Source organism: Crassostrea angulata, chromosome 2, assembly GCF_025612915.1.
Source record: "Crassostrea angulata isolate pt1a10 chromosome 2, ASM2561291v2, whole genome shotgun sequence".
NCBI lineage: Eukaryota > Metazoa > Mollusca > Bivalvia > Ostreida > Ostreidae > Magallana > Magallana angulata.
Window position 1 is genome coordinate 56,632,025 of NC_069112.1, and position 14,436 is coordinate 56,646,460.

The 14,436-nt window shown below is 34.1% G+C and overlaps 1 protein-coding gene across 1 annotated transcript in view; it reads left to right on the forward strand.

Moving 5' to 3' along the window:
- The window catches only part of LOC128172592 (uncharacterized), a 38,511-nt gene extending 31,994 nt beyond the window's left edge, over positions 1-6,517 (forward strand). Inside the window, exons 7-8 of the mRNA XM_052838378.1 lie at positions 6,070-6,184; positions 6,282-6,517. Coding sequence (XP_052694338.1) covers positions 6,070-6,184; positions 6,282-6,453 — 287 coding nt within the window. The 3' untranslated portion in view covers positions 6,454-6,517. The remainder of the gene's footprint in view (positions 1-6,069; positions 6,185-6,281) is intronic.
- The last annotated feature ends 7,919 nt before the right edge of the window (positions 6,518-14,436 follow it).

Consider the following 14,436-nt stretch of genomic DNA (forward strand, 5'->3'; position numbering starts at 1 on the left):
GTTTCTATCAATTGCTTCAGTTCTTAAATTTTTAAAGATGTTTAACTTATTATAAATAAATTTACCAACCGTTTTTAAATGGTAAACAAAACTTGATATAAAAAAAAAAAGAAAACGAAAAAAAAAACCGAAAAGAAAATGTATTTGCATCAAATTGCCTTGCTCAAGTCTAATTTAGGTACTTGCAATTAATACCAGTATTCAGTTTCATGTTGTTTAAAATTACGTAAATATTTTATCAACTTGGTAGTGTACATTGAGGTTACACTTCAAGATCATACAGAAGTCCAAAATTTAATTTGACCTTTTACAAAGTAAGATTCAATTTTCGTCTTTCAATACATTTCACCTAGAAATGTTTCAAACCAATTTATATTGCTATTTGAAATGTACTTATATGTATTTATCTAATAGAATGCAGTGTGGGTAAGTTAGGACAGAACTGCGGATCTGTGCGGTAACTGTCAAAAAAACAAGAGGCCCATGGGCCACATCGCTCACCTGAGGAACAATAGGTATGATAAAATCAGATTAATGAAGTCATAATACAAACAATCTGGACAATGTACAAAAATACATGTAGATCCTGTATAAATAAAATCCATGTTTCCCCCTGGATATTCTTATGTTTATAATCATTAGTCCCTTTTCTAACAGGATGATTTTATAGTCATATCACATGTTGAGTATTGCAGTCCTCAAAAAGATCCTTTACAATTGTTTATATATGGGATATTAAGCTACATCAAACACTGAACCTTCTTGTGAGGCCGAAGAATTGTCCTGGAGCCAAAGTCTTAACAATTATAAAGAATCATCTGGCTGATTAGTTTCTGAGAAGAAGATTTTAAAAAATTTACTCTATATATTCCTATATAAAACTTTAACCCCCCCCCCCAAATGTGGCCTCACCCTACCCACAGGGATCATGATTTTCACAACTTTGAATCTACACTGCCTGAGGATGCTTCCACACAAGTTTCGGCTTTCCTGGCTGATAAGTTTCTGAGAAGAAGATTTTAAAGTTTTACTCTATATATATTCCCATGTAAAACTTCATCCCTCCTTTGTGCCCAACCCTACCCCCAGGGATCATTTTCACAACTTTGAATCTACACTACCTGAGGATGCTTCCACATAAGTTTCAGCTTTCCTGGCTGATTGTTTCTGAGAAGAAGATTTTAAAGTTTTACTCTATATATTCCTATGTAAAACTTCGACCTCCCCCCCCCCCCTTGTAGCCCCACCCTACCCAGGGGGTCATGATTTTCACAACTTTGAATCTACACTACCTGAGGATGCTTCCACACAAGTTTCAGCTTTCCTGGCTGATTGGTTTCTGAGAAGAAGATTTTAAAAGATTTACTGTATATTCCAACGTAAAACTTTATCACCCCCCCCCCCCAATGTGGCCTCACCCTACCCCCAGGGATCATGCTTTTCACAACTTTGAATCTACACTGCCTGAGGATGCTTCCACACAAGTTTCGGCTTTCCTGGCTGATAAGTTTCTGAGAAGAAGATTTTAAAGATTTACTATATATATATTCCCATGTAAAACTTCATCCCTCCTTTGTGCCCCACCCTACCCCCAGGGATCATTTTCACAACTTTGAATCTACACTACCTGAGGATGCTTCCACATAAGTTTCAGCTCTCCTGGCTGATTAGTTTCTGAGAAGAAGATTTTAAAGATTTACTCTATATATTCCTATGTAAAACTTCGACCACCCCATTGTTGCTCCACCCTACCCCCGGAGATCATGCATTTCACAACTTTGAATCTGCACTACCTGAGGATGCTTCCACACAAGTTTCAGCTTTTCTGGCTGATTAGTTTCTGAGAAGAAGATTTTAAAAGATTTACTGTATATTCCAATGTAAAACTTCGACCACCCCATGGTGGCCTCACCCTACCCCCAGGGATCATGATTTTCACAACTTTGAATCTACACTGCCTGAGGATGCTTCCACTCAAGTTTCAGCTTTCCTGGCTGATTAGTTTCTGAGAAGAAGATTTTTAAAGATTTACTCTATATATTCCTATGTAAAACTTCGACCACCCCATGGTGGCCCCACCCTACCCCTAGGGATCATGAATTTCATAACTTTGAATCTACACTACTTGAGGATACTTCAACACAAGTTTCAGCTTTCCTGGCTGATTAGATTCTGAGAAGAAGATTTTTAAAAATTTACTCTATATATTCTATGTAAAACTTCGACCCCCATTATGGCCCCACCCTACCCCCGGGGGTCATGATTTTCACAACTGTGAATCTACACCACCTGAGGATGCGTCCACGCAAGTTTCAGCTTTCCTGGCTGATTAGTTTCTGAGAAGAAGATTTTAAAGATTTACTCTATATATTCCTATGTAAAACTTCGACCCCCCATTGTGCCCCACCCTACCACCAGGGATCATGATTTTCACAACTTTGAATCTACACTGCCTGAGGATGCTTCCACACAAGTTTCAGCTTTCATGGCTGATTAGTTTCTGAGAAGAAGATTTTCAAAGATTTACTCTATATATTCCAATGTAAAACTTTGACCTCCCCCCCCCTTGTAGCCCCACCCTACCCAGGGGGTCATGATTTTCACAACTTTGAATCTACACTACCTGAGGATGCTTCCACACAAGTTTCAGCTTTCCTGGCTGATTGGTTTCTGAGAAGAAGATTTTAAAAGATTTACTGTATATTCCAATGTAAAACTTTAACACCCCCCCCCAATGTGGCCTCACCCTACCCCCAGGGATCATGATTTTCACAACTTTGAATCTACACTGCCTTAGGATGCTTCCACACAAGTTTCGGCTTTCCTGGCTGATAAGTTTCTGAGAAGAAGATTTTAAAGATTTACTCTATATATATATTCCCATGTAAAACTTCATCCCTCCTTTGTGCCCCATCCCACCCCCAGGGATCATTTTCACAACTTTGAATCTACACAACCTGAGGATGCTTCCACATAAGTTTCAGCTTTCCTGGCTGATTTGTTTCTGAGAAGAAGATTTTAAAGATTTACTCTATATATATTCCCATGTAAAACTTCATCCCTCCTTTGTGCCCAACCCTACCCCCAGGGATCATTTTCACAACTTTGAATCTACACTACCTGAGGATGCTTCCACATAAGTTTCAGCTTTCCTGGCTGATTATTTTCTGAGAAGAAGATTTTAAAGTTTTACTCTATATATTCCTATGTAAAACTTCGACCACCCCATTGTGGCTCCACCCTACCCCCAGGGATCATGATTTTCACAACTTTGAATCTGCACTACCTGAGGATGCTTCCACACAAGTTTCAGCTTTCCTGGCTGATTAGTTTCTGAGAAGAAGATTTTAAAAGATTTACTGTATATTCCAATGTAAAACTTCGACCACCCCATGGTGGCCCCACCCTACCCCCAGGGATCATGCATTTCACAACTTTGAATCTACACTGCCTGAGGATGCTTCCACTCAAGTTTCAGCTTTCCTGGCTGATTAGTTTCTGAGAAGAAGATTTTTAAAGATTTACTCTATATATTCCTATGTAAAACTTCGACCACCCCATGGTGGCCCCACCCTACCCCCGGGGATCATGATTTTCACAACTGTGAATCTACACTACTTGAGGATGCGTCCACGCAAGTTTCAGCTTTCCTGGCTGATTAGTTTCTGAGAAGAAGATTTTAAAGATTTACTCTATATATTCCTATGTAAAACTTCGACTCCCCATTGTGGCCCCACCCTACCCCCAGGGGTCATGAATTTCACAACTGTGAATCTACACTACCTGAGAATGCTTCCACACAAGTTTCAGCTTTCCTGGCTGATTAGTTTCTGAGGAGAAGATTTTTAAAGATTTACTCTATATATTCCTATGTACAGTGCTGCTATCCTGAAAGTTGATAAGGATAGGATAGGATATGATGCAGGATGCACGATACATGATAGAAATATAAAAGTTAAGTTCTATCCTATCCTATCATATCCTATCCTGCATCCTGTAGCCAATCAGATTCGAGTTTAAATTTCAGAGTTATTTTGCGAAACGAAAATTATCTAAACAATGTATTTTCAATGTTAATTTAATACGCTTTACAAGTTAAACCATTTAAGAATAATTATTATATCAAGAACGCGGTGCATAACAATAATGCACGCTAAAATGTCGGCGCTACATCTTTGTCAATTCGTACGCAAGTACGGAGTTACTGCGAGAATTCGTTGCAACAGTTGACAACGTCAGACATAGATTTCTGTATTTACTTCATTTAAAGTCTGCAAATTAATAAAAGCTTGAATTTATAAACGACTAATTTGGCATTTAAGAGGATAAACATGTATACAAGAAACAGACATTGCTTCACGTTTCATATAATTTCTTCGATGCCCAATAACAGGGACGCATATTTCTGTCCGATATTAACCTGAACATATCGAATTAATAAATGTTAGCTAGCTATAAATGCTTCGGAATTTATACTTTAAAAATAACTCCGAGTGGTTTAACTATAAACAATATAAACTTCCTAAAGGAATTGTTTATTTTCAGATCGTGTTTACATTTATCGCCGAACGAATCGCTCGAATAATGAGAATTACGCTCAGTTATATGTGATAAGAAAATAATTTGATAAAAATATGTGACTAAACAGTTCCTCAATAAGTGCATCGAAGTTGTTTATCTGTTTTTATGCCTAAATATAATTAAATCAAAAATCTAATCGCTTACCTGTTTGTTTACGTTATTGTGTCCATCCCGCGTACGATTTAATTTTACCGTAGCACAGGTAAGTAAGTTATCCCGCTCGATGAATATTCGGTTTTAAGATTTAATTATTCATTTTGAGTTCTACATTAATTGATAAAATCATTTTATTTTACAATTTCGTTTCATTTAACTTGCATTCCTATATTTTGAAAGTATGGGATAGGATAGGATAGGATAGAGCTTATTTGCTGGGTAGGATGCAGGATACAGGATATAGGATAGGATAGGATAGTTTTGTCAACTTTCACGATAGCAGCACTGTAAAACTTTGACCCCCCATTGTGGCCACACCCTACCCCAGAGGGTCATGAATTTCACAACTTTGAATCTGCACTACCTGAGGATGCTTCCACACAAGTTTCAGCTTTCCTGGCTTTCTGGTTCTTGAGAAGAAGATTTTTGAAAATTTCTCGAAATTTTTCATTAATTTCTAATTATCTCCCCTTGAGAACAAGTATGGCCATTAATTTTCACAACTTTGAATCCCCTTTGCCTAAGGATGATTTGTGCCAAGTTTGGTTGAAATTGGCCCAGTAGTTCTTGAGAAGATGTTGAAAATGTGAAAAGTTTACGGACAGACGGACAGACAGACAGACGGACAGACGGACGACAGACAAAATGTGATCAGAATAGCTCACCTGAGCTTTCAGCTCAGGTGAGCTAATGAGCAATGTAATTACATAAATGGTACCTGTCTCAACGGATGTGTTGAAAACTATAACGGAAGTTACTGTACTGTGTTAACTCTGTTTGTAATCACATACAATCAATTGAACTTGATCTGCAGATATTCAGAGCTACGGTGATCACATATTCCTTCAGATTTGAAAAAACCCATAGTTGACATTGTTACACAATGATTAGAAATAAAAACAATACATACTTAATTTATACTGATGCATTAAAACAATCTTTCACCTTGTTTTTATTTTCAAGATTAGGCTTACTGCCTTTGAAACAGTTCAATCATGTAAACATTTTCAATAAGTATATAATATTTTCTTTTTTTATGTTACTGAACTGAAAATAAATGTTGATCATTATCCTTGTGTTAGTGTTAGAGGTGAAGGTTATAACCACAGTGTAACACCTACACTTGCCCCATTTTAACTCACAGTAGGATTTTTTAACGTAAAAACGGAGATTGGTATGATATTTAAATTGTTTTTGGGTTTTTTTTAACACGTAATGTAAAAAATGAAACAAATCTTTTGAAGTAATGGTTATCAGTTTTTATTTTATACTGTATTAATGTTCAGATTTGCGAATTTGATAATGATTGATAATTTGATTTTATTTCACCAGCTATTGCATTAACTGATGGTGATCCTGCATCAGTGAGCGAACCTTACACTACACTATATGTCTGTATTCCTATAATAATCCTGAGTGTATCGCTAAATGTATATCTCATTATCAGGTAGGCACACAGTTAACAATATTTCCCAACTGATTTATTTACATAAATATTATGGAATTTTTTAAAATAATTTTGATTCTACTATTATTCTGTCCAGACATCTAAGACACAGAAACAGCGAGAGAAAACAACAAAAGAACCCAGAGAACGTCGATGAACACGTTGAGACAACACGTTTTTCAAAGACCGTGTATGACCAGGTTGAAGACAACTCTGCGTATCAAGAGCTTGGAGAAATAACGAAAGAATCCCAGTATGATAAACTCTAACAAGGAATTTTTTTCAAACAGAAATATTTATTGATTTTGTGGGTTTGAAGTTCTGTAGATTCTAACTAAACTAAAATTCTAAAATTATTTTGAAACCGTAATGCTCCAATGTACAAAATTATATATCGTAAAGTTTGGTAAACTAATTTAATTACATCGTATGTTTAAATAACTTTAAGCAAAGATACTCAACAATACAAGTTTTTTTGTTTTTTTTAATAATTTCCCGATTTTATTATCGGATAGTATTTTTCTTGTCTTGTCTCATGTGCTTGACCATATCTATTTTTCCTATATAATGTAGCAAAATCTTTATGAACAGTTAAAAAAGTAATAAAACTCTTTTGTTTCCTTACAGCCTGTTGAAAATTCTTTTAACACCAAATTCAATTCGGATTATTTTGTTCACTTTTTCTTTATCAAAAGAAATTATCATTCATTTCGATAAATTTACCACTTATTCATATTGTACTGAAAAATATTCAATATTGCCGTTAATTTTGTCGTTTACTATAAAGAAATGCCTTGTAGTTAGAAATGTTATTGTTTCTGTCTCTTTGTTTTATTCATTCAAAAAAGCAAATGATATCATACAGATATTTTGATAAAACATAAAACTGAAGATGCTAGTTACAGAAATTGAAAAGTTTTTGAACATCAATCACTTCTGGTGCTTCTACTGGGTCACGTAAATGGACCATGCCCAGCATATTTTCAAAAGCATGGAATATCATTAGTTTTTTCTTCATAATCAAGAGTAGGAGACATAGAGTGCAATGTTTACATGTATTATTGTTCATGTTACTTTGCATGTTATATTAAAAAATGTTCTTAGAGCAAGCAGGCGCTCGATGTTTTGCTTTTCAAAAGACTGCTGGTTAAAATAGTAACTGTTTGTAAAATTATATCTTTATTAACAAACCATATTTCTTTTATTACTTCGATTAAATAACTTATCTGTATAAACCTGAACTAGATATATACATGTATTAACCTAACTTTCGTCAAAATATTCCGCTCTTTTCATAACTTTGAATTTTGGGGCAGAAAAGCACTTCACCCGCACATTGTCCTTTTGTGTAATGTTGGATTAAAACATTCTAGTAGATATACAGAAGGGTTATATCAACCCCCTGTTACAATTTTGAAAATTCGTAGGTGAAAGTTTAAGAGCAGCTGGTTTGTGGAATGTTTACTAAATTCGATCAACTCGGAAAGAGCCGTGAAACTGTGAAAACTGATTTGTTTTATGGGGTAAAAATATCAGATATTCCTCATCGGTCTCTTTTACTTTTTCTAATGCGTAAAATATGATCGATAGGTTTATGTGTAAAAAAAATATATGCTATTCTAAGTGTTTAAAAATCAAATTTCTTTTCGTACCTTTTTTTAACTTTATCATAATTTCGAACATGTAATCTTTTTAAGGGGTTGATTTAATTAAGTAGTCCTATAAAACAATATCTTATTATAACGAAAGCTTTGGTGCATACAGCCCTGTATATAAAAGCTGTCTACAATATAGAAGTAATATCGGTAGGTTACTTTGTTTGATTTTTGTGTTAAATGTGGGTAAATAGTCCGGTAGTGCTCTTGCATATAAGTGAAAACTTGGAGTCAAGGTCGAAAGCCAAGATGTAACACCCAAACACCCAAAGGCTTGGTTTATTTTTTCCTGTTATCCTTAAAAAAATATTATCATACAAGCCAAACAAAGTGTGGATATGTTAACGGAAGCTCAGATCCACGAATCTAGACGGTGAATCTCGAATTGAACCGTATAACATGACAATCTAATATTTAACTTTCCCTTTGAAAGAGCATCGTAAATATAGCTCACCGACATGTTTGCTATGTGTCTCAAGATCTACCCCGGTATGTGCTGAACTTCTGTGTTGTCAGTAGTCTAGTGTTTTACATGCGCGGATCTAGAGGGGGGGTCGGGGGGGTCCCGACCCCCCCTGGAAAATGAAAATTTATTAAATTTACATAGTAAAATTATCGCGAAAATATGCCTCGGACCCCCCCTGGCAAACACAATTATCCTTCGGACCCCCCCCTGGAAAAATTTTCTGGATCCGCGCATGAGTGCATGACATGTTAGATACTGCCTGCGTCTACCTGTCTTAACCTGTTTATGTCAGCAGTATTTTCAAATAACTTTTACATGTACTGTGTGTGCTGTGTAACCATTTCGAAGTTTTACAGACACAATTATAGATATCCATACTCTAATTGCATTGTTGCAATACGTACCGTTTATTTTGTCAATCATGCCAAGTCCTATACAGTCAATTTGTCCATGTTTCACATATTTACGTTTCTATTCACTGTGTATTTCAGTATAGCTGCCATTTTGTCAATGAGATCAAACGTAGTATTTATCCTTGGATTTCAGTGCTGGAATGCGATAGAGCCTGCTATATATATTGTAGATTCCTAATTAACTGCTTGGAATTGATAACTGCGTAAAATCGCGAGAGGCACGAATTTTTAAATCTCGTTAATATTTTCGAAGAGTTGAAAACTATCAGAAATGAGGATGGAAATTCCCTGATAGCGATATTATATCCAGTTGTCTAAGACACAGGTTGTTAAATAGTTACGCGATTAATCATGTATATATCTTGTAATAGAGACTTGATAGTTTGTGTCTGCTTGTATACGTACATACCCTTTCTCACCTATTTTTGTGCAAACTTATTTTGCTAGTTCGGATTTGGTTCTGTGTTCAGTGTCTATCTATTTATATACGGTATTACACAGATTACGACCCATGACTCTGCTTCTTATTTTTTTACGTACTAAGCCTTTTTATTGTTGATACCAATGTTTACACATATAAAGTTTGTTTACAACACATTGGATTTATCAACTTTATATTGTTCTCTTTGTACGTCTCACTTATGAACAAAATATTGCAGTATTTGAATATGTACACGATTGAATTACAAGTTCAAAAAGATTAAATTGATCTAACTAGTAATATTTTTTGTCTTATACCACAGAACCTAAACCTGTGTATATTTTTTTTTTGTTTTGCTTGTATATTTTCTCTAATTTGTATTATCCTTACTAGACAAAGTTCCATTCACAATTATGTATATTATATATTAATTATATTATTAAATATTATTATACCTATTGTAATTACTGGTCATATATATACATGTACAAATATACATATATGCATTAATTAATCAATATAATATATATTATGAAATCATTGTCAACCTTGTACAACACAAATGTCGGAGAGGATATATATACGCAATGTCCATTATCCTATTCGTTTTGTTTGATGCATAATAAATTATTGTTAAAAAGAAAGTGTAAACTTTAGAGCTATTATTTGTAAAATTATGATTGATTGATATGTACTGTAAACTTAGCTGCAGGACTGTAGCTCCCGGTCTGAAAAAATTCGGATGGACGACCTGGGAGCTACAGTGCCTCCCATAGTAAAAAACTGCAATTTACGGCGCACAAAAAATTGCGCTAGTTTTGGACTTATTAACCTTATTTTCACACAAATTCTGTAAAAAAATTAGTACCATTAAATTCTTCAGCAAATTTACTACTGACATCGTCACTTAACTTGTCTCAGATTATCTCTTAACATGATAACCGACCTCGGAAAATAAAGTATGTTAATTTACGTCGAGATCGAGAGTCGCCATTTTTAAATGTAAACAAACTTGCACCACTTCAATTCACAAGGCTGGTGATGGTGTTTAAAAGACTATCAGAAGTAAGTGAAGTGACGATATCTGTAGTAAAATGTCCGAGGAATTTTTTGGGATCAAATATTTGAACAGAATGTGTTCGTAAATGAGATTAATCAGTCCAAAACTAGCGCATTTTTTTGTGCGCCGTAAATTGCAGTTTTTTTTCTATGGGAGGCACTGTAGCTCCCAGGTCGTCCATCCGAATTTTTTCAGACCGGGAGCTACAGTCCTGCAGCTACTGTAAACTATATAGCATATTTTTATCTTCTGTGAATATTTTCATTATTAAATTACAAAAACTTGATATTCTGTCTTAATGTGAAATACTTTCCCTGCTGTCTGACCATGGTGCATTATTATTGAAACTATTCACCGGTGGCATTCGATTCACCTCGTTTTCGAACTTGAAACACTTCTGGAGTAATCCGAATCGCTACGTGAAGCAAAATCCAATAACTCTTATTTTTTAACCATCAAGAAAATTTGCATTGCGGACAATTTCAATTTCTTTGCTATAATAAAATATATATTTACTGACTATTCGGACTATATCAAATTGATTGTCTCTCTCGGCAGCAACTATTTCCCTCGGCTTCGCCTCGTGAAATTGTTGCTTTGGTGCCTTGGGGAAGAATAAACTTGCTATTGTTGTCATAGCCAGTGAATAGGTATATATTCTTTAAAGTTATTTCATACTGATTATTTGATACATTGTCATATTTCTATTGACGGGGTCGTATACTTCATTATGAAACCATTTGTATTATATATGTATTAAAAATAAAACTTCATTATAAATCTAAAGCAGGAATTCTGCTTCAAGAAATAGACTAACCGACCATCATTCAGTAGAATTTTATAAACATACTAAAATGGATATTGTTATCAATAAGAGAAATTTAATTACTTGAAATAATTTACAAAGAAAATTAAAATGGCAATTTTTGTCACTGTGACCTCAAATATAACCAAGAATACCGTCAATTTCAAATGTCGTAAGATTCATTCTTTAGCAATCGCTGCAATTACCAGATTTTAATGTTTACACCAAAGTTTACAGTCGGTAGTCAAAATGCATTAAGAAAATTATTTTTGTTATTTGAATTAAAATCTAATTCTATTCCCTTGTACAGATATGACACAAACACCTTAGTGCAATTTAAAAGGCGTCGATTTTACAAGCAAAATAACAAATAATTCAATAATATAAACTTCGATTGCAAGTTGGTTGTTCTTCGAAAAAAAAGGTTGCAATTGAATCTTCCGTTGAGGTAAACATGTAACTGCAAGTTGATTTTTTTTTCAAACTTTACACATCAAACGTGACATAATTATTTCAATTCTAATACTTAGGTATTAGTGTGCTTTATAAGTCAGGTCAAAGAGTTTTTGTCTTTTCATTGACATTGTTCATAGGTCAGTATCTTTGATCCAAACACATGCCGAAATGATTTAACGTAATGTTTTTATGTACAGTTCAGGCTAGTGAACGAAGAATATAAATTTTTTTAAAATTCAGAATCCAACTGAATTGCGCATTTCAGTAAAATACTAACAGGTGCCAGCGCTGTGGCATTAAGAAAAATGCAAATACATCCGAAGAAATCAAAGTATAAACAAAGTAGCATCAATCTCACGAAAAAAAGTCCAGGAAGAGTGACAAAAATATGCAAGAAGCCAAAACATATGTAATTTGCCTATCGCACATTTTTTTCCCCGGCAATAACATACTTATACTTATTAGCAGATCTAATTATTCAACATTGTCTTTTAATTTCTGATTTAATGACTATTCAAAACAAAGTATGACTATATCATTGTTCCCTTCTACGGTTGTTTGTTCCTCTGGTTCTGAACAGATATCCGTGGTCATTTTGAGCTTTAGTCTGAAAATGATCTATCATCATCTAACTTTAATAATGCATGTATATTCATATTCTACAACACAAACCAAAAAAGTACTCAACTTAATAACCTAAGGTAGTTTATTATGGAAGAGAAAACTTGAATATGAAACTATATTATCTTGCATAAGGTTTTCAAAGCAAACATATGTTCAATGTTTTATGAAATATATTGTTTTAGTTTTTCTTAAAAATAATAACCATTGATATCTTGCCAACAATAAATGAATTTATGCCCCCTCTAAATTTCTTCCTTTTATCATTTTAATCTCATTTACATTGTATTTCAAATAAAATAAATAAAATTAAAAGTCATTACTTATTATTATAAAACAATTCATGAAAAGATTATTTATCTGTCTTTTTCAGAGCAGAAAGGTCATGTGAATTGCAGTAACTTGCTAAAATTAATTTAAAGACCCCCATTCTTTGTTTTCATTTTGAGTACTGCTATTTATAAAGATAGTAAAGGGATTACTTTTAAAAAGTTGAATGTATATCAAAAGTATGCCCCAAAAAATCATTTTAGGATTTCAATTCAAATGTGAAATCCTAATGCAATGTACTAATTCAGTTTATGAATTTGACCTTTCGAGTTAATCATTTGTTTTTGTTTTTTTTTTCATTGTGGGGAAGAAGGGGAAGTCCGAAATGATGTATATTTTTTCCAGTTCAATAGTGTGATACCGTTAAAGAGGAAAATGTCACAGACTCCTTGGCCCTAGAATGTACAATTGAAATGCATGTCATATGCGATTAAGATAGTTAAACAGGGGCCCATTTCACAAAGCTATCTTATGACAGATATCTGTCTTAAGACCAACATTTGTCATAACTTTTTATCATAGCTGTTTCACAAAAGTGTCTTAACTTATGATAATCTTAAGATTGTTCAAAATCTTAAGATACCCAGATACTTCTCTTAAGTCAATTTTTAAACATGGCGGCGGTCTATGTTTTGATAAGAAATAGGCAACTTAAAAGGCGTGAGCGTGTATTCAGGGACAGAATCAACCCATTAGATTATATGGACGTTTGCGACATCTCAGAGAAGTTCCGTTTGCCACGACATGTTATCTTTGACTTATGTAATGAGCTTAATGATCGTTAATTAGAGCACCCAACCAAAAAATCACATATGCCCTTCCAACATCATTGCAAGTCATGGTTGCGCTTCGCTTTTATTCAAGTGGAAGTTTTCAAGCTGTATGCGCAGATCTTTATGGTATAAGTAAAGCAAGTGTGTCCAGAATTGTTTAGGCTGTTACATCTACTCTAGTTGCCTTAAGTCCTGCCTACGTTAAATTTCCTTCTACTGACAGATATATAAACAATACTATATTGGACTTCGCTCATATACTAGTATGTAATTTCCCAAATGTGATAATAGACGGGAAACATATTCCTATTCAGGCACCTTCAACTCTTGAGTATTTGTTTGTTAACAGAAAAAAACTTTCATTCAATAAATGTGATGGCAGTTTTCAATTCCAATTTGAAATTTTTGAATTTGGTAGCAAAGTGGACTGGATCATCTCATGACGCATTTGTGTTCTCAAATTCTGTTTTGTGTCAAATATTTGAAAATGGCAACATTAACAGAGGTTGTCTAGTTGGTGACAGTGCGTACCCGTTAAAGAATCACTTACTAGCACCCGTCTTGAACCCAAGCAACCCCCATGAAGAGGCATACGATGATGCCAACACTAAAACCAGGGCCCTCCATTGAGCGAGCGTTTGGTATCCTTAAAATGAGGTTCCGATGCATCGATCGCTCCGGACGGACCCTACTTTTCCGGCCCGAGAAAGCTTGTGGAATCGTGACTGCTTGTGTGGTGCTACATACCAATTGCATAAAAAACAACGTTCATGTGCCCCGAAACATAAATAATTATCGTGTTTTTCAACAACCAGACAATGTTATATACCAAGGAGTAAACAATGACAGTGCTGAAGTTAGAAGAAGATTAATTCAAACTCGATTCTGAGAACTAAGTAATTGCCATCTTTCCTTTGAATATTGTATTCATTCAAATTTTATTAAAATATCAAAGTTGTTTCATTTGATTTATATACGGGTAATGATAAAGTAATAGTAATTTAAAGATATTTCATCATTTTAATGCTAGACATGCATTTGTATACAGGTATTTAGGAGGCCAAATGGTAAGTAAATTACAATTTTGAATTAGTATTAAAAAAAAACTTAGATTCTATGGTTTCAAAATTATCATTTCATATTTTTATAGATTTATCTTTCAAACATCTTAATAATCATCAATCAATGAAAAAACACTATTTTCTCCACGTGCTTGTTTTTATTGTTCTTATCAAAAGAAAGTACAAAAATA